This window comes from Mus musculus, chromosome 2 (assembly GCF_000001635.26).
Source record: "Mus musculus strain C57BL/6J chromosome 2, GRCm38.p6 C57BL/6J".
Taxonomy (NCBI): Eukaryota; Metazoa; Chordata; class Mammalia; order Rodentia; family Muridae; genus Mus; species Mus musculus.
In genome coordinates this window covers 32,288,178-32,308,237 of record NC_000068.7, presented here as the reverse complement: position 1 = coordinate 32,308,237, position 20,060 = coordinate 32,288,178, and the positions used below count along the sequence as shown (strand labels likewise).

Below are 20,060 nucleotides of genomic sequence, written 5' to 3'. Positions count from 1 at the left end.
TCGGAATGTAAGAGGCCTGGCCTGGAAGTCAGCGCCCTTAGTTGCTGCACCCCGAGTCCCACCTATGTATACTATATGTCAGGCTTGACTCTCTTACTCAGTAAGGAAGCTCTGTCCCTGTAGCCCCATGGTACTCCCCCTGGGGTCCCTAGGCTTCAATAGGCAGTGTATAGGTGATAGGTGTCAATCAGCCCTGCCAGGCACTTCAGACCTTGGGCTCCATACAGGCCAGAAGCCTGCTCTCTCCAGGCAGGACACATTCCCTGCTCAGTGCCAGCCTGAGGCTAACCCCAGAACCAATGACGAACACCCTAGGCCCAGCAGTATGGCTAAATCCATTTATTTCCCAAGTAAAAAGCAAAATAAAGAGGAGCTGCATCAGCAGGTGCCACAACCTTGTCTCCGCCTCCTGCCCTCTGACCTAACACTACCAATAAATAAGGTTCCCAGCCCAAAGTGATTATTAGAAGCTCTTCCCATTTGCCAGCTCCAACCTCCACTATGATACAGGGGTGTCCCTACCCCGGTATATACAAAATAGTACACAGGTACAATATGTACACCGGGGGAGGGGAAGGCCACCCTGCCCCAGCAGCCTCTGTCCTGCTTGGCGTAGTTACCCCAATTGTCATAAGGCCTGAGAGAATGGTACCCACTTTCCCTGTCCCAAAGTGCCTCAAAAAGATGGAAGCCCTCCAAAGTGGGATGCCTTCCTGAGGCAGTTAGCCCCAACTGCCTGAGGACCCATGAAGTGCTGCCCAGCCCCACTGCCCTAAAGTGCCTCTGAGAAGATGGGAGTTGATCTGGGGACCTGCTGTGCCCTGGGTTCCATCCCCAGCATCACCACACAAAGGAAAAAGGCAGGGAGTGCTGGGGGTAAATCACTTGGTAGAGTGCCTGCTTAGCACTGCCAACCACCAGGCACAGCGGTGAGGCAGGGGCTCAGCTCGGGCTACAGGAGACACTCCGTAAAGAAAATGAAGATAAAATGGGGGCGGGGAGGAAAAGGAGGATAGGGAGGACTGAGCCGGTGAAAACTTAGAAGCCCTGCTGAATGCTAGGCCAGTTTACCAGCCTGCACTGCACCTGGGCACGAGAATGCTGCCACTCTGTTCTGCCCCAGAGTCCTGAGTAAGGCCTGAGGCCCTCCTTGGTGAGAAAGCCCCCAGGCCACCCAGCACAGTCTGCTCCATCACTGAGTCTCTGGCGTTCTTTCTGTAACAGGAATTTACAAAGTAAAACTGCCCTGGCTAAGAGGCAGATCTGTACCAGTCTGTGTCCCCCATTAAGATAGGAGCCTGATCTTTTGGTTTTTTCAGACAGGGTCGCATGTAGCCCAGTGTGGCCTCAAACTCACTAGGTAGATGAGGATGGCTGATTCTTCCACCTCCACTTCCCAAGCACTCAAATTACAGGTATCAGCCTTTTCAGAGGTACTGGGGACCCAAGGCTGTGTGCACAGCAGGCAAGCACTCTACCAACTGAGCTACTTCCCCAGCCCCTGGAGGGGATGGAGTCTGACCTTATTATTATTATAAAGATAAGGGTGGCTGAGGAAGGGTGTGGGTTGGGGCAGAACCTCTGGCTGCCCTTGCTGAGGCTTTGGCCGCCAGTCTTTTATACAACCATGATCTTCACCTCGTCGTTCTCATCGGCACGGTAGAAAAAGGGGATGCAAGGGTTGCTACCCAGGCCTGGCCGCTCCCGGGGGTTCTGGATCTCACGCAGCAGCTGCATGATCTGCTGTGCAGTAGGGTTCTCATGGGGAGCAGGTACCCCTGCCTCTCCTTGTGCAGGCTCTATATCGTCAGCCAGGCTCACCTCCCTGAGGTCTTTAGAGAAAGGGGGAGGGGGTCATGGCTCTGCACGCCATGGGACTCCTCCCCTTTGTGCCTTCCCAAGAGACAACAGCTCTACTCACCATCCTGCTGGTCAGCAGCACCAAATTCCTGGGAGCCTGTGGGCACTGGGGTGAGCACGTCACCAGGGTTCTGAGAGACGGCCAGGAACTTGCCCTGCCATTCATTGCGCTCGTTCACAAGCCTCAACACCAGCTCCTGGAGCTCCAGCAGCTTCACCTGGAGAAAAAGGAGCTCAACTTGAAGGGCCCAGCCCAGATTAGGCAGGGCCTGGACTACAGAAGTGTAGGCCTACCTTCATCTCCTCCTTGTCCTGAGCCAGCCGGCTGATGTATTCTTCCTTCTCCAAATGCCGAGCCTTCAGCACCGCCCTCTGATTTTGGTAAAGGGCAATGTACTCTCCTGTGGAGACGGCAGGCAGGTGGACAAGGCTCAGACACTGTGGCTCCCCCAGTCTACCCCCCTGCACAGCCCCCACTGCCTTGGGCTGGGCTCCACCTCACCAATGGTGTCTGTCTCTCCAGAAAGCTGAATGCAGCAATGTTCAAGCTCCTCTACCCTCTCCTTGAGCTCCACTTTCTCCTGCATGACCTCCAGGAAGCGGCTCTGGAGCCAAGACAGAGGTCTCAGGGACTCAGGAGCCCTGGCTGGCCCCCACACTCCCAGCCCCCACAGACAAACTCACCTGCAGCTTCTCCATGGCTACATGTAGGGCCTGATTGCTCTCCTCAGATGCAGAGTCATCCACATTCCTGGGGACCACTGCCTCCTTTTCAAGCTTGCTTTGGACTGGGGCTGCCAAGTGAGACAAACTCCGGCAACGTGCCTTCTGCTCTTTCAGCTGCACACGTAGTCGGGCCTGTTCTTCCTCTGCTCTGGCTATAGCGGCATTAAAGAATGCCACCTGCACACAAGAGGGAGGTGTGCCTTTCAGGGAAATGCTCAGGACAAAGGGGGCAGGGCAGAGAGGGAGACTGACCACTGGCTTCCAGGCACAAAGTGGCAATCAAAAGAAGTCAGAGGGTAGGAAACCGAGGACCACAGAGGTAGAAAAGAGAAGGGGCAAGACAGAGCCCAGCTCACCATGGCCTCTCTACTGTCTAGGTCTTCTGGGATGGCCAGACTCGACTGAGGAACCTCCTCATCTTCTTCCTCCTGGTCCACATCTCCTGGGGGCAGACAGTAGGTTGTCTCCTCTAATAATCCCATCAGGTAGACTGAGTGGGCTAGGGGAAGAGAGCTCAGAGCCCCACCTCTGTATCCCTACTGAATACCCTGGGGTCAGCCCAATCAAAGCTTCTCCAAATACATCAACTCTAGTCCTCTCCTCCTGGGTGGTCTTACCTTCCCCAGGGAGGACCAAGAGGCTCAGCTGGGCTTGGAGCTGTTGGTTCTCCTGGCTGGTAGCTTTTAGGCGCTCCTATGGGGCCAGGAAAGAGTGAGAAGGCACAGAGGAGGCCAGGTCCTCCCCCTGGGCCCAGCCTTAACAGCTGCCTCACCTGGGCCTCCTGCAGCTCCTGGCGGGCCAGCTCGGCTGCCATCTTGCCCTGTACCTCCTCATGCTGCAGCTGGTCCATGAGCTGAGTCTGCAGCAGAAGCTGCTTGTGTATTGCCTCCTTCTCAGAGGTCAGCTGCTCATAGGCCGCCAAGTGCTGTTGGTAAGCAGCAGCGTACTGCTGCAGGTGGGACAGGCACTGGTCTCGCTGCTCCTGTAGACCCTGTGCTTCTTGGCTCTTGAGCTCCACCTGCAGGACGGCCAGGAATGAGGGCAGTGCCTTTGTAACCAGCCTCACACCCACCTTTCTCATCACTTTAGGCCAAGAGTGGAAAGCAACCCACCCTGTTCTGCACTAACTACTAGTGCCTGATATTTTATGCACATTTCTCATTTAACCTTTAACACTTCTCTGAGGAAACTCATCTTTTAAGTTCAGTGAATGGGTTTGGAGATGGGAAGCATTTGAACACATGGATGTGAACCCAGCCTGAGCCCAGAGCCTTATATAACCTACAACTATAAACAGCAGCTTCTGGCCTTGGCACAGATGAAGAGCAGTCCAGGACTGCCTGCTCCAGGCTGCAGTTAGACTGTTATGACTGGCACCCCCCGTGGTAGGCCTTACCGTCTCCTTCAGCTCTCCCAGTCTCTCCTGCAGCTCTCCCAGCTTCCGGGCTAGCTCTTTCTTGACATGCTGCTCTGACTGCAGCGCACTGGTGATCTCCATGTTCTCATTGGTCTGGACAGAAGGCAGCAGTCAGTAGGACCTAATGTGGCAGGGGTCCCCAGAATTGCATGTGTGCTCCCTCCCACAGAGCAGGGAAGACTGCTGGATCATTCCCACACACCACAGGTCTCTGGATTGAGAGGTGCTTTGACAGCTAGCACCTCATGTGAGGTGGACAGCACCCTTGAGGGTTACATTCCCTGTGAGCAAGGAGGGCCTGCAGGATTCGCACCAGCCTGACGAAGCCGTTCTGCAGCTCGGCCAGCTGCTCCTTCAGCTCTCGGTTCTGTGACAGTGCTCTGCTGATGGTGGTGCGGTCACTCTGCATGCTCTCCAGGATCTGCTTGCGCTCCTCGGCCTGCTCGCTCCAGCGCTGGGCCTCCCGCTCCAGCTCCAGCAGACGCCCCTCCTGCTCCCGGTTGAGGTGGCTCAGGCTCTCATTGTCCTGCACCTGAGCCCGTAGCTGTCCCGTCAGCCTCTCCAGTTCCTTGTGCAGCTGCTCGACCTCTCCCTGCAGCTGCTCTTCCGCCTCGGAGGGCCCAGCTGGAGGCTCTGGAGGCGGTGGCTCCTCTGAGAAAGGAAGTAGGCACAGTGAGGGGGTCCTCTCTTGGCTCTACTGGGAGTCAGGCTCCCTGCCCCAAGCTCTGGCTTCTTTTCTGTCAGGGTCTCAGATGAGCTAAGTGTGTCAAGCTACTCTAGTATAGTTCTGTGGTGCTCAGTCACCTGCAGAGGTATAGCAGTAGGCATGCCACCCTGTTTTACACAGAGGGACATAAGAGATGACAAGGCGTGTCACCTGGTCAGTCCTGACAGAGACCTTTTGCCCCATTACAATGCTCTCACACCCCCTTGCCCCCAGGGCTATGGAAGCCACTGGCCTTTGAGCCACTCCCGCTCTCAGGTCACCCTTGCGCTACTCACCCATCTGACTCCGGAGTGCGGCCAAGCTGGTCTCCAGCTCTTGTACCTGCCGTTCTCTGTGCTCCTTCTCTTCCTTCAGTGTATGCACCTGCCCAAGGCACAGGGGGCGCTAGAGATCCCAGGCACCATCCATCCCCAGGCCCACCTCTGCAAAACCAAAGCCCCGAACCCCTCAGCTGCACCACGCTGATGCTCAGGAAAAGCAAAGACACCAGAGGCGAGGCCTCACCTGCTCCGCCATTTGCTGTACCCTCTGCTGCCACATGGCACTCTCTCCTTTTAGGTTCTCCGCATACTGGTCTCTCTCCACCTGGAGCTGCTTCAGTGATTCCATCAGCTGCATCGGTCAATGTACACGTTACTTGGGGCTGTGTCCTTGGTCCTCACCTGCCCTTGGCCATCTGGGGTCATGCCCTTCCCCTGCCCCCACAGATCCACACCTGGCTAACATGGGTCTCCAGCTGAGCCCGCTCCTCCATGGCATGTTGTAACTGCTCATTACCGCCTGCGGCCGAAGACTGACTAGAAAACTGTGCGAGGGAAATGAGGGGTTAGGTCTGGGAGCCTGGGCTGTTCCGCTGCAGTGCTCCCCACAAGAGTGCGAGCTAGGATGACAACCTGGGGTCATTGCCCTATGAGAAAGTGACAGGAGGAGCTAAGCAGACTCCTGCAAGGGCCATTTAAATGAAACAGAATGAAGGCATTTCAACAGGCGTGGGGGCTCACACCTGCAACCTCTGTGCTTGGAAGGCTCATTACCATGAGTTCAAGGCTAACCTGGTGAGTTACAGGTCAGCAAGGTGTGGCCAGGGCTCCACTGTTGAACAATTAGTAAATATTACCACAGGAGAGGAGGAGGTTCTAAACTGTCCAGCATTTGGCTGCAGGTCACCCCCAAGGAACCAGAGACTGTGTGCCTGGGCCTCGGGGTGAGGGCTGCACCTCTCACCTGCTGCAGCAGCAGCTCTGACATCTCTAACTTCTTCTGCAGCTCCTCCACCCCCAACTGTGCAGCTGCTTTCTCTGCCACCAGGACTCGGAGTTTCTCTTCCAGTTCTGAGTTCTGCTGCCTCAGGTCCTCATTGCTTTTGCTGTGGTTAGAGGCAAAGCAGAAAGGAAGGAGCCAAGAACAGAAAGGAACACATTTCAGAGTGATGCATGAGCCTTGCCACACAGCCACAGGGCAAAGCAGGACTCAGAGAGACTGAGTTACCTGGGGCCACAGCATGAGTCAGGAGCATTGCTGGGACCAGAGCACAGCTCTACACAGACCCAAACCTGTCTCGGCTAAGTCTCCACTCTCCACACTGAGGCTGCAGAGAGCCTGGCCTCCTTTCCATTCGGTTTTTTTTTTTTTTTTTTTTTTAGACAGGGTTTCTTTGTGTATCCCTGGCTGTCCTCGAACTCAGAAATCTGCCTGCCTCTGCCTCCCAAATGCTAGGAATGAAAGGCATGGGCCACCACTGCCCGGCCTCCTTCCCACTCTTACCTGTTCTTATACAGCTCCAGCTTGAGGGCATCCCGCTCTTTGGTTAGGTCCTTGTTATACTGCAGAAAGAGAAAGATGAGTCTGGACCTGGCAGGCTGAAGCAGCAGCTGGCACAACACCAATGGCCACGGTCATATTCCAAAGTGACATTTCCTCTTCCTAATCACATTTCTAAGTTTCATTTGTGATTCTGTGTGTTTTGTTTTTAAGGTGGGGTCACACTATGTTATCTAAGATGGGTTCAAACGCCTGGGCTAAAATGTCTTTCTGCCTCAGCCTCCCCAGTAGCTGGGACCAAAGGTCTACACTGATCATAGCCTTCAGGGACCTAAGACAGGGTTCCTTTGTTTTATTTATTTTATATGTATTCGTGTTTTATCTACATATATGTCTGTGCTCCACAAGCATGAGTTATATAAAGTTGTGAAGCACCACATGGGTCTTCTGAAAGAGCAGTCAGTGCTCTTAATTACCAGGCCATCTCTCCAGCCCTGGAGATTTTGCTTGTAATTAATAATAGTATTATTTTTTGCAAGGCTGGGATCAAACTCAAGCCATTGTATCAGCCAGTCAATTGCTCTATTACTGACCAACAACACCCCAGCTCTCTTTTAATTTTTCTTCCCAAACACAGTCTGAGGGATTCAGGTAAGCCTAGAATTTACAAGCTGGCCTTGGAACCTTCCAGCCTCAGTCTCCCGAGTGCTGAGATCACAGGCATGGTCACCTTCCCCAGTGTCACATGGTTTTTAGGAGACATATTCTCATGAAGATGGAGCTGGCCTTTCACTCCACATCTTCCTGCCCTTTTCTTCCAAGTGCTGGGTTTCCAAGTACGTTTTACTCCATCTGCTTCACTCATTTGTATTATTATTGTTGTTATTGTTGTTGTTACTACGACTACTGTTGCTGTCTTCAGAACAGAAGAGGGAATTGGATCCCATTACAGATGGTTGTGAGCCACCAAGTGGTTGCTGGGATTTGAACTCAGGACCTCTGGAAGAGCAGTCAGTGCTCTTAACTGCTGAGCCATCTCTCCAGTCCCACTACTGCTACTCTTTTTTTTTTTTTGGATTTTTTTCGAGACAGGGTTTCTCTGTGTAGCCCTGGCTGTCTTGGAACTCACTCTGTAGACCAGGCTGGCCTCGAACTCAGAAATCCGCCTGCCTCTGCCTCTGCCTCTCAAGTGCTGATATTAAAGGTGTGGGCCACCATCACCTCACTAGTAATGCCTTTTTTGTTGTTGTTTTTTAATAAGAACTCATGAGCAGGATGGTGGCAGTGGTGGCAAACACCTTTAGTCCCAGTGCTTCGGTGGCAAAGGCAGGGTTCCAAGCCATCCACGGCTACATGGGAACCATCTCAACAAAAATAAATAGAAAACAGAGAAAAACAATAACAAAACTCAGTAAAAGAGCAGACAGTTATTCTTCCAGGAGACCCCAGTCGGTTCCCAGCACTGACATAATGGCTCCAGTTCCAGGGGATCCAAGTGTCTTCTGCCCTCTGTAGGCACCAGGCACACATTTGGTGCATATAAATAAAGGCACCCCCCCCCCACACACACACACAGAGTAAATAAAGTTATACTTTTAAAAACTCCATAGGGATGAGTCAGGTAGAATGAGACCTGAATACGCTGGCCTAAGACTGTGATCTTAGCTTCTGGACAGTAAGGTGGGAGCCTTATGAAGTTTTAAAAAATTGACATTTACAGCAGGCTAGCATTGGGCCAGGAACTCTTGGACACCACTGGTGTTGTTAATATTGTTCACTGAGCACTTACCAGGCACTGTTGCTAATAATCCCATGCAATCTTCATACACATCTAGAACAGTTGCCATCACCCACACTGGGCAGAAACAGCACACAAAGTCTACGTGCTGGCCTGAAATCACTTAGGTCAACAGAGCTGAGACTTGAACATTTCGGGTGTCTAACTCTCTAGGCCCTTTCCCCTGGGGGCTGCAGATAAGCGGAGGATACTTCTCTTATTTAACTTCTATCTCAGTCTTGCTCTCCTCTGAACAGATGGCCATTCAGTCACCCTCCCCACCCAAGTTTACCAATCCTCTCAGACATGATTTGCATACACTGCACACGCACATTCTTCTCCCTCCACAAATGGCACCATCTGAAGATCTGTTCAGAGATGAGCACCCATCCCATCACTTAGCACTTGGTCAAGGCCACAGACAAACAGCAGGGTCACAGCAGGCACCTGCCTTTAGGTGTTGCATTCAGTGCTTGTTTATACAGTCCCCAGTTACCCAGCAGGGTACCCATCCCCCAGGTTGCTTTTACCAACCACACAACAAAAGCAGCAAGAATTGGCGTGGTGTATGCTGTGAGACACCCGGCCATGCAGCAAAGCCCTTCAGGCTCACTGTCCACCAGGAAGCTGCTGATGGCCAGAGAATCGACCTGTCTTACCCTGTCTGCCTGTTTCTGTTGCGTTGACACGGTAGACAGTGTCCGCTCCAGCTCTCCCACACGCTGTCGGGAGGACTGTAGTCGGCTGGCAAGATCCTCCGACTCTCCTGGAACAAGAGAGGTCCAGATGGAGCCCTCGGGCCCGCCGCAGCATCAGTACAGGCGGAAGGGTTCCCAGGCCTTACCTGCTTTCTGCCTGGCTGCTTGCTGAGTGTGGGCCAGGGCCGTCTGTAATTCTGCCTTCTCAGACACCAGGATGCCTATGGTCTGAATGTGAACCTTTGGAGAAAAGGCCACCAATGCTGAGAGAAGGGAGAGCAACACTCTCCAGAGAACTCGGGGACACTGCCCAGACCTCTCACCTGCAGCTGTTCCCTGAGAGAGCCCTGCTCCTTTGCCAGCTTCTGCTGATAATCCTTCTTCTCCTGCAGGCACAAGGAAGTACAGCTCTTAGTGGGGAAGCAGGGGTGGCCCAAGGGACGAGCCCCCAGAAAGACAAAGACACCAGGACAGGCACACCATGAGGTCAGGTTATCAAAGATCCTATGGAGGACACCCTGTGGGGTGAGTCTTCTCCAGGATAGAAGAAAGCAAGACCGAAGCCTGCACCTCTGAGGTCTCCCCAACCCCCATCAGTCATGAAAAGAGCGAACATAGAATCTATCACATTACTTTCTCCAGTTGATCCAGAGTGTCTTGGTTCTGTTGTTTCTGTGGGAAGAGTCAAAGGAAGCGGACTAGGCCTGGCCCCTTTCATGACACCCCAGACCGAACGGGAGGATGGATTTGAGAAAGGTGCTCAGAGCCACATGGGTCCATGAGCTAACCAATTCCTCAAGCTCCCAGGGTATTTATTCTCCCTGCCTCTCACTCACAACTGTGCAACTGGGTTCACAGTAAAGGAGAGTAACTCTAGAAACAAGTGTGAGAAAGATGACTACCCTCTGCCAACTTGGGACTTGGCAGAGTGTGTCGAATTAAAACTGAGCGTGTCTTGTGGGCACAACCAAGAGATGAATGGGAGAGCACTTGTTTCTGATGAGTCAATGAGCTTTCCAACTCTTGCCTCTTCAGAGTAGACAGAGGTCTCTGACCCACTCCAAATCTGCTAACAGGAAACTCAAACCCAGGGAGTGGTGTGGCCAAAATCAAAGAGCAAATGAGGGGCTAAGCCAATAGGACATGGGGTCCTGACAACCAACTGGGGTTGTGTTCCCCTCTACTGGAGGCACCGAGCTCAGGACAAGTAGGGCGAGGACTCAGGATGAGTCTGCAGTACAGAGTGGAGGCAGAGAGGAGAGCCACAAGATCCATGCTGCATGCTCTATGCTCTGGGTGCCTCCAGCTGAGACTCAAGCCCCAGGTTTTCCATTCCCCTTGGTCCCAGGGGCCCCCTAGTCCCTTTCTTCAGAGCCCAAAGGGGAAACTGAAGCCCAGGACTGGCAGCAAGAATCAGGGACCCCACTGGACTCTTACCAATTCCTCTATCGTGCTACTGAGTTGTTTGTTTGTTACATAGCTGGAGTCCAGGGCTACTGCTAGCTCTTGGTACCGGTTCTGAGGCGCATGCAGAGAGGAGGAGTTGGAGGAGGGATGGGGGGAAAGGTAGAGAGAGCATCATTAGGGGTGGGGGTGGTGGGCTGTCTCAGCTGGCAGCGGGCACCCAGGTCCCTGTAGGAGGAGATAGGCTGTTGGCGTAAAGGGTTGCTGGGCCATGAGTCCAGGCCACTCACCTCCAGTTCCTTCATGTTGGAAGATGTGAGGCCCTCCCCGTTGATGTAGGATGTAGACTAGGAGAGACAATACCTCACATGGAGATGCTCTGTGACCCTCAATGTCTAATCCCTGCAGCCTCCTACTTCCCCCTCAACTAGCAGAATCTCCTTTCCTGCTCACTCACACCCCCTTTGTGCCACTCCTTATGGCTCTTTTCCCGCCATGGCTCAACCTCGCCGCTCAACAGCTGTCACCTCAAACCACACCAGGATAAAAATCACGTTGCCCATTGTGGTCCAAATCCAAGTCTTCTCCAGTATGACAAGAGCCTCTCATGAATTAGTCTCTTGAGAATCCCACCTCATTTTCTAACATACTTTCCTTTCCTCTCTACCTTCTTTCTGGGTCCCAGTCCTGTGGTACCTCAGACACAAGGCCATTGAGCTGTTGAGAAAGTTGTCGCAGACTCTCAGTCGATGAGAAAGTCCTAAGGGAGGAGACATGAGATCAGGGGTGCAGGTAGTTTGATGGGAACAGGGCTCATGGGCAGAGGCTTGCCCCGACTCCCTCAGTAGGGAACACTTACTTGGTCTCCTCCATGAGGTTAGAGCAATTGCCAGCATCATGGCTCTGTATGGGTAGAAAGAAATAAGGTAGCATTATTTAGCTTCTGCTTACTGTCACACAGGGACACAGTAGGCCAAATTCATCTCAACACCCATCATCCCAAATGTTCTCCATCTTGGCCTCCCCATGCCAGGCTCCAGGAGCACACCTGAACCAAGCTATCTGAATAGAGTAGTTTTCAAAAAACTTTGGGAGTCCTTTGGGAAGCAGACAGGAGGGCGACAGACAAAGGGGAGAAGCACAAACCTGAGTGAGGTCAGCATCAGGGGAAGGGGTGACACCAAGAAACATAGTGTCAGTAGCAGCGGTTGGCGGTGCAGGAGCAATATGGTCTGTGGGCACCTGTCACAGAACAGAGCAGAGGGTCAGAAGACCACGGAGGAGAGAGGTGCCTCATTGCCATGGACATGAGGGGACGGGGCAAGCGGGGTAGCACAGCAGCAGGCACAGGACAGTCGCACATGCTGGGAGCTACTGGGGTACAGACATGGCCTGCCCAGGCCTCAGGTCACCTAGTAGCATTCTGAAGGGCCAGAGCTCAAAGCAGGGGCTGCAGGGTCTCCTTCCTGAACACCCAAGGACCTAGTTCCCTCTGGAGCTCTGACCTGTGGCAGCCACAGCAGGTACATGTGCCAAGTCCAGGAGGCAGAGAGCTAACTGCCCCGACTATAGGCCTTGCTTCTGGGACAGACTCAACATCATGGTCAACATAACCATTCTCCCCTCTCTTGCTTTCCTGCCTTCCCTCCTCCCAGACCCACGCACTGGCTGTGTTTGTCAATTCAGAAACAACTGGATAAAGCAGAGAACAATGGCTGCCCTTTGGCTTGAAGTATCTAGGAGATCATGTGAGCTTTCTAGGAAATGTAGGCAGGGACCAATCCTAGGATTTCGGAGATGGCAGCTTGTGGAAGTCCCCCACTGGCCTGGCAGGAACTATGTGCTTGACCAGCTGGCCCAGTTGCTCTTCAGGCTCAGGCCTCACTTGTTTGTTTTATTTTCTGACACAGGGCCTCACTATGTAACCCCTGCTGTCCTGGAACTCACCCTGTAGACCAGGCTGACCTTGAAACAGAGATCTGCCTGCCTCTGCCTCCCAGGTGCTAGGATTAAAGGCATGCACCACTATGCTCAGTAGCTCAGGCTTCACTCTTAGACTATGTCTCTGGCTTAGAGGTCTTCTAATGTCCAACAGTCCAGATAGGCAGAGGATGGGAAGACAAAGGGAGAGGGACAGAGAGTCCAGGCCTGTCCAGCAAGGCTGGTCTGGGAGGAAGTGGCCATGCCTTTCTCCAAAGAAAGGGGCCGTTTGCTTTATGTAGCCTTCAGTCTCAGCCTCTTGGGATGCTGACCAAATTTCCTCCTTTGAGCAAGCGAGAAAGAACCTCTGAGAACTCATTGTGAGCTTCACTCTCTTCAGGGTTACTGTGACCACACCCCTACAACTCATGTGACTGTCAGTTCTGAATCACCCATAGGTGCTGCCTTGACAACATCTACAGTTGAGTCTAACAGGTAAGACCAGGGGCTCAGTGGCAGCTGGCCACGCCTATGACATTCTGGAGGTGTGGCACTCCCAGCAATAGACCCTTCTAGGCTCTGGGTCCCTTGTGGCATCCTAGGAACATTCATCTCTAAGACTGACAATGTTCAGAAAGGCAAAAAATAAATAAAAATGTTTTTCTGAGTACCTTTTGGTTCTCTAGGTGTTGAAACGGGGTCTCTCTAAAATTCATGCTTGCCTCAGAATTGCCACAGAGCCCAGGCTGACCTCAGACTAGAGACCTCCTTTTTGCCTCAGCTTCCCAAAAGCAGGAACCGCAAGGATAGGACACTAAGCACTGCTGGGAGACTCAAATGCTTTTTGGCAACCATGTAACTTTTCGAGTTTAAGTCTTACAGCTAAGCATGGAGTTCTTACAGAGTTTTCACTCTCCTCAAAATGCCCCATCCCATCAGAAAGGACTTTTATCTTCCATAACTTCCTGTTTTATCTCTTCTCAGGAGATATTAATCTCCTTTACTCCTGGAGTAGAAAATCAGTTACTAATTCTAGAAAGTTTTCAAAAACACAAGGAAAGTCTTCACTTCTGGACGGGGGGTGGGGGGTGGGGTGCTCTGGTGAGTATTTCCTGAAGGGGAAACCAGAGCCCGGGCTGTGTGAATCCATAGCACAACAAACACCAAATATGTGTCCCCCATTCCCATACACACAATGTGCCATTTCTGAGCTGAGTACTGAGGCCCAGCACCTGAGCAGACTGCAGCACCTGCCCAGCATCAGCTCTGTTAGCGGAAAAGAGCCAACGCCAGTCTGCGAGTCCCCAGAATAACAGGACATGGCCTTGGCTCAGACCACTCCTTCAGTTGGACAGAAGCCTGCTCCTTTTGTTTGGCACATGTCCCCTGGCACATGTAAACTGAAGTACTAAGTTATGTCCAGGAGGCCAACTCTCAGCCCTGCGACACAGGTCCTGTTGCACTTGGATGCTCCGTGTCTGAACTGTGCCTGCCTGTCAGCTCATCTTTCACCATCGAAGCAGCTACAAATGTCCCTTCCCCAGCCTCGAGTCCACTGGGAACCAGCGCTCCTGTCCCTATGTGAGGCATCCTGGAGGTCACGTGACTCTTGTCCTGTGCATCTAGTCTGCTATTGGCTTGAGACTGGCTCTCGAGATGCAGCCCAGGCTGGCTTGGGCTTGCCGTCCTCTTGCCTCAGTCTCTGGAGCGCTGGGCTCACAGGCATGGACTACTGCGCCTGGCTTGCTCATCTGTTTTGTCACTGTTTAGCAAAGTGCCTTTCCTATCAAGAATTCAGTCCACTGAGTTTTCAGAGAGACTGAGGGCAGCTTCTCCTGGTCACTCATTTGTTAGTTAAGTTTACATTTTTCGCAGTTAGTTTCTCTTCATTTTTTTTTTATTCAAGACAGGGTTTCTCTGTGTAGCTCTAGTTGTCCTTGAACTCACTTTGTAGACCAGGCATGGCCACTTCCTCCTAGACTCAGAGATCTGCCTGTCTCTATGCCTTCAGAGTATTGAGAATAGAGGCATGTGCCACCACTGCCTGTTGAGGGTTTCTTAGAAAAAAAAAGTCTTAATCCCAGAAACTATACAATAAATTCACTTTCTCATAACCTTATGTTCCTAAGTTTCAAACTAAAATGAGTTCATAAAAAAGAACCACAAATTTCTATGGTCTAGTTTTTTAGAGACAGATGCCCAGAGGACAAGACCTGAAAGGTGTTTTTGTGTTCCATCTGTCCCAGTCTGACAGTACCATGCTAGGCAGTCATAAACTCTAGTCTCATTCATAAACATCCGATCTGAAAGTTGTTTCCCCAGTTAGCTTTAACTTTCAAGGTGGGTCTCATCTTCTCTAAGATGAGAAATGATACAGGGAAAGAAAAGAACCCAATCAAGCAAGCAGTTGACAAAGCAGACACAGGAGCTGATGGTTAACTGAGGCAACACAAAGTGAGCCAGTGGCAGAGGGTCCCCAAAGCAGGGAGGCCTCTGTGGCATGCATGGCTGGGAGAGCAAGCCAGAGGGAGTCTCGCTCAGTACTGCCTCACCTTCCTCTTGTCTAATGGGGGGAGTGAGACCCCATTGGAACGGTTAAGGTCGGACACCAGCACCTTCAGAATGTCCTTAATCTACAGCAGGCAAGAAGGGAAAAAGGGGGGAGGAGGGAGGAGGGATGAGAGAGAGAGAGAGAGAGAGAGAGAGAGAGGGAGGGAGGGAGGGAGGGAAGGAGGGAGGGAGGGAGGAGGGGGGCAGGGAGGGGTGGGGAAGTAAGAAAGTCAGGGCAGGAAGAAGAGAAACAGTCAGGGAGATGGAACACTCAGGAGCACAGATCAATACCCAGGCCTGTGCCATCCTTCCAAGCAGCCACCTGCTGCCTTGTCAGAGGCAGCCCTCAGAGTAAGCAAGAGTCCCCAAGGGATGGAGTCAATACACCTGACCAATGCAGCAACTCAACATACACAAGACCCTTTCCACACACCCAGGATTACAGGGAGCAATCTGCAAAGGCCCCAGTCCCCAAGGCCACCTTAAAACCTGACTCTCAAATAAGACTTCACTTTTACACAGCTACAGTACAGCTAAAAAGAGAGTCTGTAAGACAATAAGCTAGTCCACCATCATCCTGTCAGATGAAGGAAGTGTGTGTGTGTGTGTGTGTGTGTGTGTGTGTGTGTGACTTTCCTGAGGTAACCCAGCAAGCTCACGACAATGATGGACTTAACACTCAAATCTCTTACAGATGGCTGCGTTTCAGAAGTATGAGAGCAATGATGTTCCCTCTGGTCTGATTTCTACCCCAAACCAAGAAAATCAAGCGGTACCTATTAGCTCACTGTTAACTCCACAGCAGACCCTCCACTAGGGGAATTAATAGAAAAACAACCGCAATAAACTTCACTTAATCTTTATAGATACACATTAAAAATATTACCGCTATTGTACAGCTATGTAAAAAGAGGCTCAGAGAGTTTAACCAACTTGCCCTAAAGTTATCATATTGCCAACTGATGGAGAGATAGAATTCAGACTCAGATTTAATTTTTCCTGTGCTGAGATAAAACCCAGGGCCATTGTGAGATGAGCCCTAGTTCATTACCATTGAACTAGGCAACAAGCCCTCAAAGCCAGACTTTTTAACCAGCACCTGACATTTCCACTTGAACCACAGCCCTCCCCGCTTCTTCCCACCTGCCCCCATTCCACAGGACTCTGTTGGCCAAGACTCACATTCTCTGGTGACTGACAGTCACTGGCAGTGGGTCTCTCTGGGCTATGGCCATTTTTAATCTTTTTCTTCTTCTTTGCTCCTGCAGGAACACCCGGGCTGTTCTTCTGCTGATACTCTCTCAGCTGTGGAAAGGAGAACAGAGAGAAATGAGAGCCATCTGCCTCACACTCACAGCCTCTACTCCAGCCTCTAGTTTATTGAGCTCTTTGCTTCGTGTTTCTGTATGTGCCATCTGAGTCAGTCTCACGTATCCCAGGCTGGGCACTAACTCACTATGTGGATGACTATGAACATCTGATCTTCCTGCCTGAACTTCTAAACGCACCAGGAGCAGGTGCCACCATACTTGGTTTCTACAGTCCTGGAAATCAGGCCTAGGCCCTTGTGCAAATTAGATTACAGAGTGGAATATTTCATGCCTGGTCTCTTTCTATGCTGTTTTTATAAAAATACTTTAAAAAAAATGTACATTGGTGTTTTGCCTGCATGTATTATCTGTGTGAGGGTGTCAGATCTTGGAGTTACAGGTAGTTTCAATCTGTCATGTAGGTGCTGAGAACCAAACCCAGGTCCTCTGGAAGAACACTTAGTGCTCTTATTTGATGAGCCATCTCTCCAGGGCCCGATAAAAATACTCTTATGTACGTAAGTCTCATGTAATGGTACCACGAGTCTACAAGATATAATAATGACCTCTTAATGGCAGAAGAAATGGCATGGCTAAAAAGGTAGTAATTGGGTTGGGAATGTAGCTCAGTGGAATACTTGGCTAGCATTCAAGAGGCCCTAAATTCCATTCCAGCAACATACACACATGCCCATACACATACACACAGAGGCAAACACGGAATCTAAACTCAAATCTTCTGATGCCCTGCTCTGGGGTTTGCAGCTCCCAAAGGGAAAAATCTAAAGGTAGAGACCAGAGAGTAAACATTTAGTTGGCAGGAATTGGCTGGGTGTGCTGTCACCTATCTATAATCCCAACTCCTGGGAGAGGCAGGAGGCATGAGAGGGGAGCCAGCCTGGGCTCCCCAGTGATCCCCAGACTCCAAAGACAACAGGCAAACACATGAACTACTAGACAAGAACTATGTATCCTGGACCTTAAACCCCACTCCTCTTTTCAGACATTTTCTCTTGCTAGCATGGTGGTGCTCCCCTTTAATCCTAGCCCTCAAAGCAGAGGCGGAGGGATATCTATGATGAGATAAGACTAGCCTGGTCTACATAGCAAGTTCCAGGCCAAGCAACTATATAACAGAAGACCGTCTTTATTCTTATTTATTTTTAAGTATATTTTATGTGCATGAGTGTTTTGCCCGTGTGTGTGTGTGTGTGTGTATGTGCACGCGCGCGTACTACATGTATACCTGGTGCACACAGAGTTCAGAAGAGCATGAACCCTTGGAACCGGAATCACAGATGATTGTGAACCGTCATGTCTGTGCTGGGAATAATTCTCAAAGACCATATCCTTATAACATATGTGTGTGTGTGTGTGTGTATGTGTGTGTGTGCCTGAACACATGCATGTTATGACATATACAGGATTGTCAGAGGAAACATATATGTATGCACACTGTGAGAAAGGATACATAGCTATGTCATGGTGCATGCAACAATGTCGGAGGACAGCCTCAGTGTTGCTTCCTCTTTCCCACTCTCAGACAAGTCTCTCATTACCACACACACCAGGCTAGATGGCCCCTCAGCTTCTAAAAATTCTGTCTCCACCATTCATCTAGCCAGACATCTAAGCTTACAGATTCATGCTGCCATGTCTGGTTTTATATAGAATCTAGGAAATCCAAACCCAGGTCCCCTTGCTTGTGTGGAAATACTCTACCCATGAGCCATCGCACTGTCAAAAGCCAAAGTACTCTCAATGCAACTTCACGTCAATGAGGGTTTTGGTTTGGTTTTTGGTTTTTCGAGACAGGGTTTCTCTGTGTAGCCCTGGCTGTCCTGGAACTCACTCTGTAGACCAGACTGGCCTCGAACTCAGAAATCCACCTGCCTCTGCCTCCCGAGTGCTGGGATTAAAGGCGTGCACCACCACTGCCCAGTACATCAATGGTTTCTTTGTTGTTGTTGCAGTGCTGGGGACTGAACCTGGAGCATTATGCATGAGAGCCCAGCATTCTAATACTGAGTCATATATATACAGCTTCCCTTCAAAAAAGAAAACAAACAAACCAGGATTGCTGGGTTTGGTGGCCTACACCTTTCACCCAGTACTAGGCAGGTAGAGAAAGGCATATCTGAGTTCAGGGCCAGCCAGGAATACACAGACCTTGTCTCAAAAACAAACACAAAATCTAATTTAATTTTTAAAAAGATTGTATGTATATGAGGGTAGTTGTTTGTTTTTGCTTACATGTATGTCTGTACATCATGTACATGCAGTAACCTAATTGGCCAGAAGAGGGCATAATATACAACATCTAGCCAGGGAGTTAGCTGAGATAGTTGTTAGCTGACTTGTGGGTGAAGGGAGCTATACCCAGGTCCTCTGCAAGAGCAACAAGTGCTTTTACCTGCTGAACCTCTCTCCAGCCCCAATATTGGGTATGCCATATACCAAGCTGGTCTCAAATTCCATATATAGACAAAAATAACCTTGAAGGCCTGATCCTTCTGCCTCTACCTCCAGTCTTGGAAATTAGAGGCATGCATTGCTCTGCCCAGCTAATGCCATTGCAGGATCCAAGCCAGAGCCTCATACATGGTAGGCCACCACTCTTGCAAACTACGCTGAGTACTGAACAGGCCCTTGTATATACTAAACAAACACCCTAACAACTCAGCTCCACTCCTAACTCCACTGGGGCCGTTTTAGCAACACATACTAAAGGTACACCGCAGTACTTCCTAAACCTGCTTCCTAAGTTTACAACATGACAGAAGGGCAGAAACCGTGAAGCCACGGCTTTAGTGAACATGGGAACAGAAAGGGCACAGCCCTTGTCATCGCAGAGAGAAGTCTCTACAAATCTATGAAAATGCCAAACCAGACTTTTATGGTTTTTTTCTCTCAAAAGAAGCATGGGAAAGTGATGTTTCCCGTGAGATGCCTCACCCGCATCCCGTGCTTCTCACCACCCCAGTTGGAAAAGACATTCTGGCTGAATTTTAAGTTAAGTTCAGTTCCCCAAGACACTGATCAACACTATAACATGCGTTTTGCTCCAGAGAGATTACAGTCTCTCTAGAGAGCAGACAACCAAATCCAAACCAAACCAATCCATGTCAGCAAGGGGTGCTGACAGTGTTGTGCTCACACTAATGCTAAGTTAAGGGAATGCGGGCGCCTACAGCGTCTCCGCACTAGATTCCACACTTGGGCTCCCTTCCAGGTGGAAATGGGTTCTCCACCAGAGAAACGGGAAAAGGGGCAACAACATTAGGTGAGCAGGTGGAGCAATCCAAACCAGACTCGGAGTAGTAATGACAGTTTCGAGGGGGGACTGTGACGTAACTACATTCCACTCCATACTACCAACGCCCGAGTCGCCTACAGGGCCAGGACCGAGGACCTTGGAGACAGGTGCCCTGGGAGGTCTGGATTGGAGCGTCCGGAGCCGGGGGCTAAGAGACCCTGTGTCACTGACCAAAGTCACCTAGGGGCGACTGAGAGGGCGGGGGCTGGGTTGCTGAGGGGGCGGGGCTGGCTGAGAAGACTTCACTGGGGGAGCCCAGGGCGCTGAGGGGTTCTTCTACCCGTGTGTCTCGGGAAAGACTCGGACTCTGGTCATGGGTCCTGCCGTTGGAGGAGCTCGGGTGGGGTCAAGGGGCCGCGACCCGGAGCGCTTTACCTTTTTCTTGGCCGCAGCCAATTTGCTCTGCCTGGTTTCTTCCGACATCCCGGGGCGGGGAGGGGGGAAGCGGGGGGGCCACATCACCACGATCCCGGCAGCCACCGCGAAACTGCTTCCGGAAGCTACGGCTTCTCTACAAGGGCCAGAGAAGGCGGGTGCAGAGCGCCCCTTGGACGCTCGGAAACCCAGCGTGACCTACCTTCTCCAAGCCCATTG

General features: G+C 51.2%; 1 protein-coding gene across 8 annotated transcripts; it reads right to left on the bottom strand.

Moving 5' to 3' along the window:
- Positions 1-324: 324 nt before the first annotated feature.
- Golga2 (golgi autoantigen, golgin subfamily a, 2) lies at positions 325-19,951 on the bottom strand. Of its 8 annotated transcripts, NM_133852.3 has the most exons (27): positions 19,842-19,912; positions 16,023-16,145; positions 14,843-14,923; positions 11,517-11,612; positions 11,230-11,273; positions 11,067-11,130; positions 10,661-10,717; positions 10,404-10,484; positions 9,600-9,638; positions 9,290-9,352; positions 9,113-9,206; positions 8,928-9,034; positions 6,495-6,553; positions 5,955-6,096; positions 5,446-5,535; positions 5,235-5,342; positions 5,006-5,093; positions 4,317-4,654; positions 3,983-4,096; positions 3,359-3,604; positions 3,204-3,279; positions 2,943-3,028; positions 2,545-2,763; positions 2,363-2,465; positions 2,155-2,261; positions 1,922-2,078; positions 325-1,832 (listed from the first exon to the last, which is right to left on the bottom strand). In NM_133852.3, the coding sequence occupies exons 1-27, from the start codon at positions 19,887-19,889 to the stop codon at positions 1,618-1,620; spliced, it is 3,045 nt and encodes a 1,014-aa protein (NP_598613.3). In that variant the 5' UTR covers positions 19,890-19,912; the 3' UTR covers positions 325-1,617. The 8 variants fall into 8 exon arrangements, with proteins under 8 accessions (NP_598613.3, NP_001349624.2, NP_001074437.2 ...); NM_001362695.2 differs by lacking the exon at positions 10,404-10,484; NM_001080968.2 differs by lacking the exon at positions 14,843-14,923.
- Between the last annotated feature and the right edge of the window lie 109 nt (positions 19,952-20,060).

Excerpts from the sequence above, each read along its gene's own strand:
- Golga2 (NM_133852.3), bottom strand. The coding sequence starts at position 19,889 with ATGTCGGAAGAAACCAGGCAGAGCAAATTGGCTGCGGCCAAGAAAAAG. Across the intron at positions 6,554-8,927 it reads AACAGAAACAGGCAGACAGG|TATAACAAGGACCTAACCAA; the intron begins GTAAGACAGGTC and ends CTCTTTCTGCAG. Across the intron at positions 2,466-2,544 it reads TAGCCATGGAGAAGCTGCAG|AGCCGCTTCCTGGAGGTCAT; the intron begins GTGAGTTTGTCT and ends TCTTGGCTCCAG.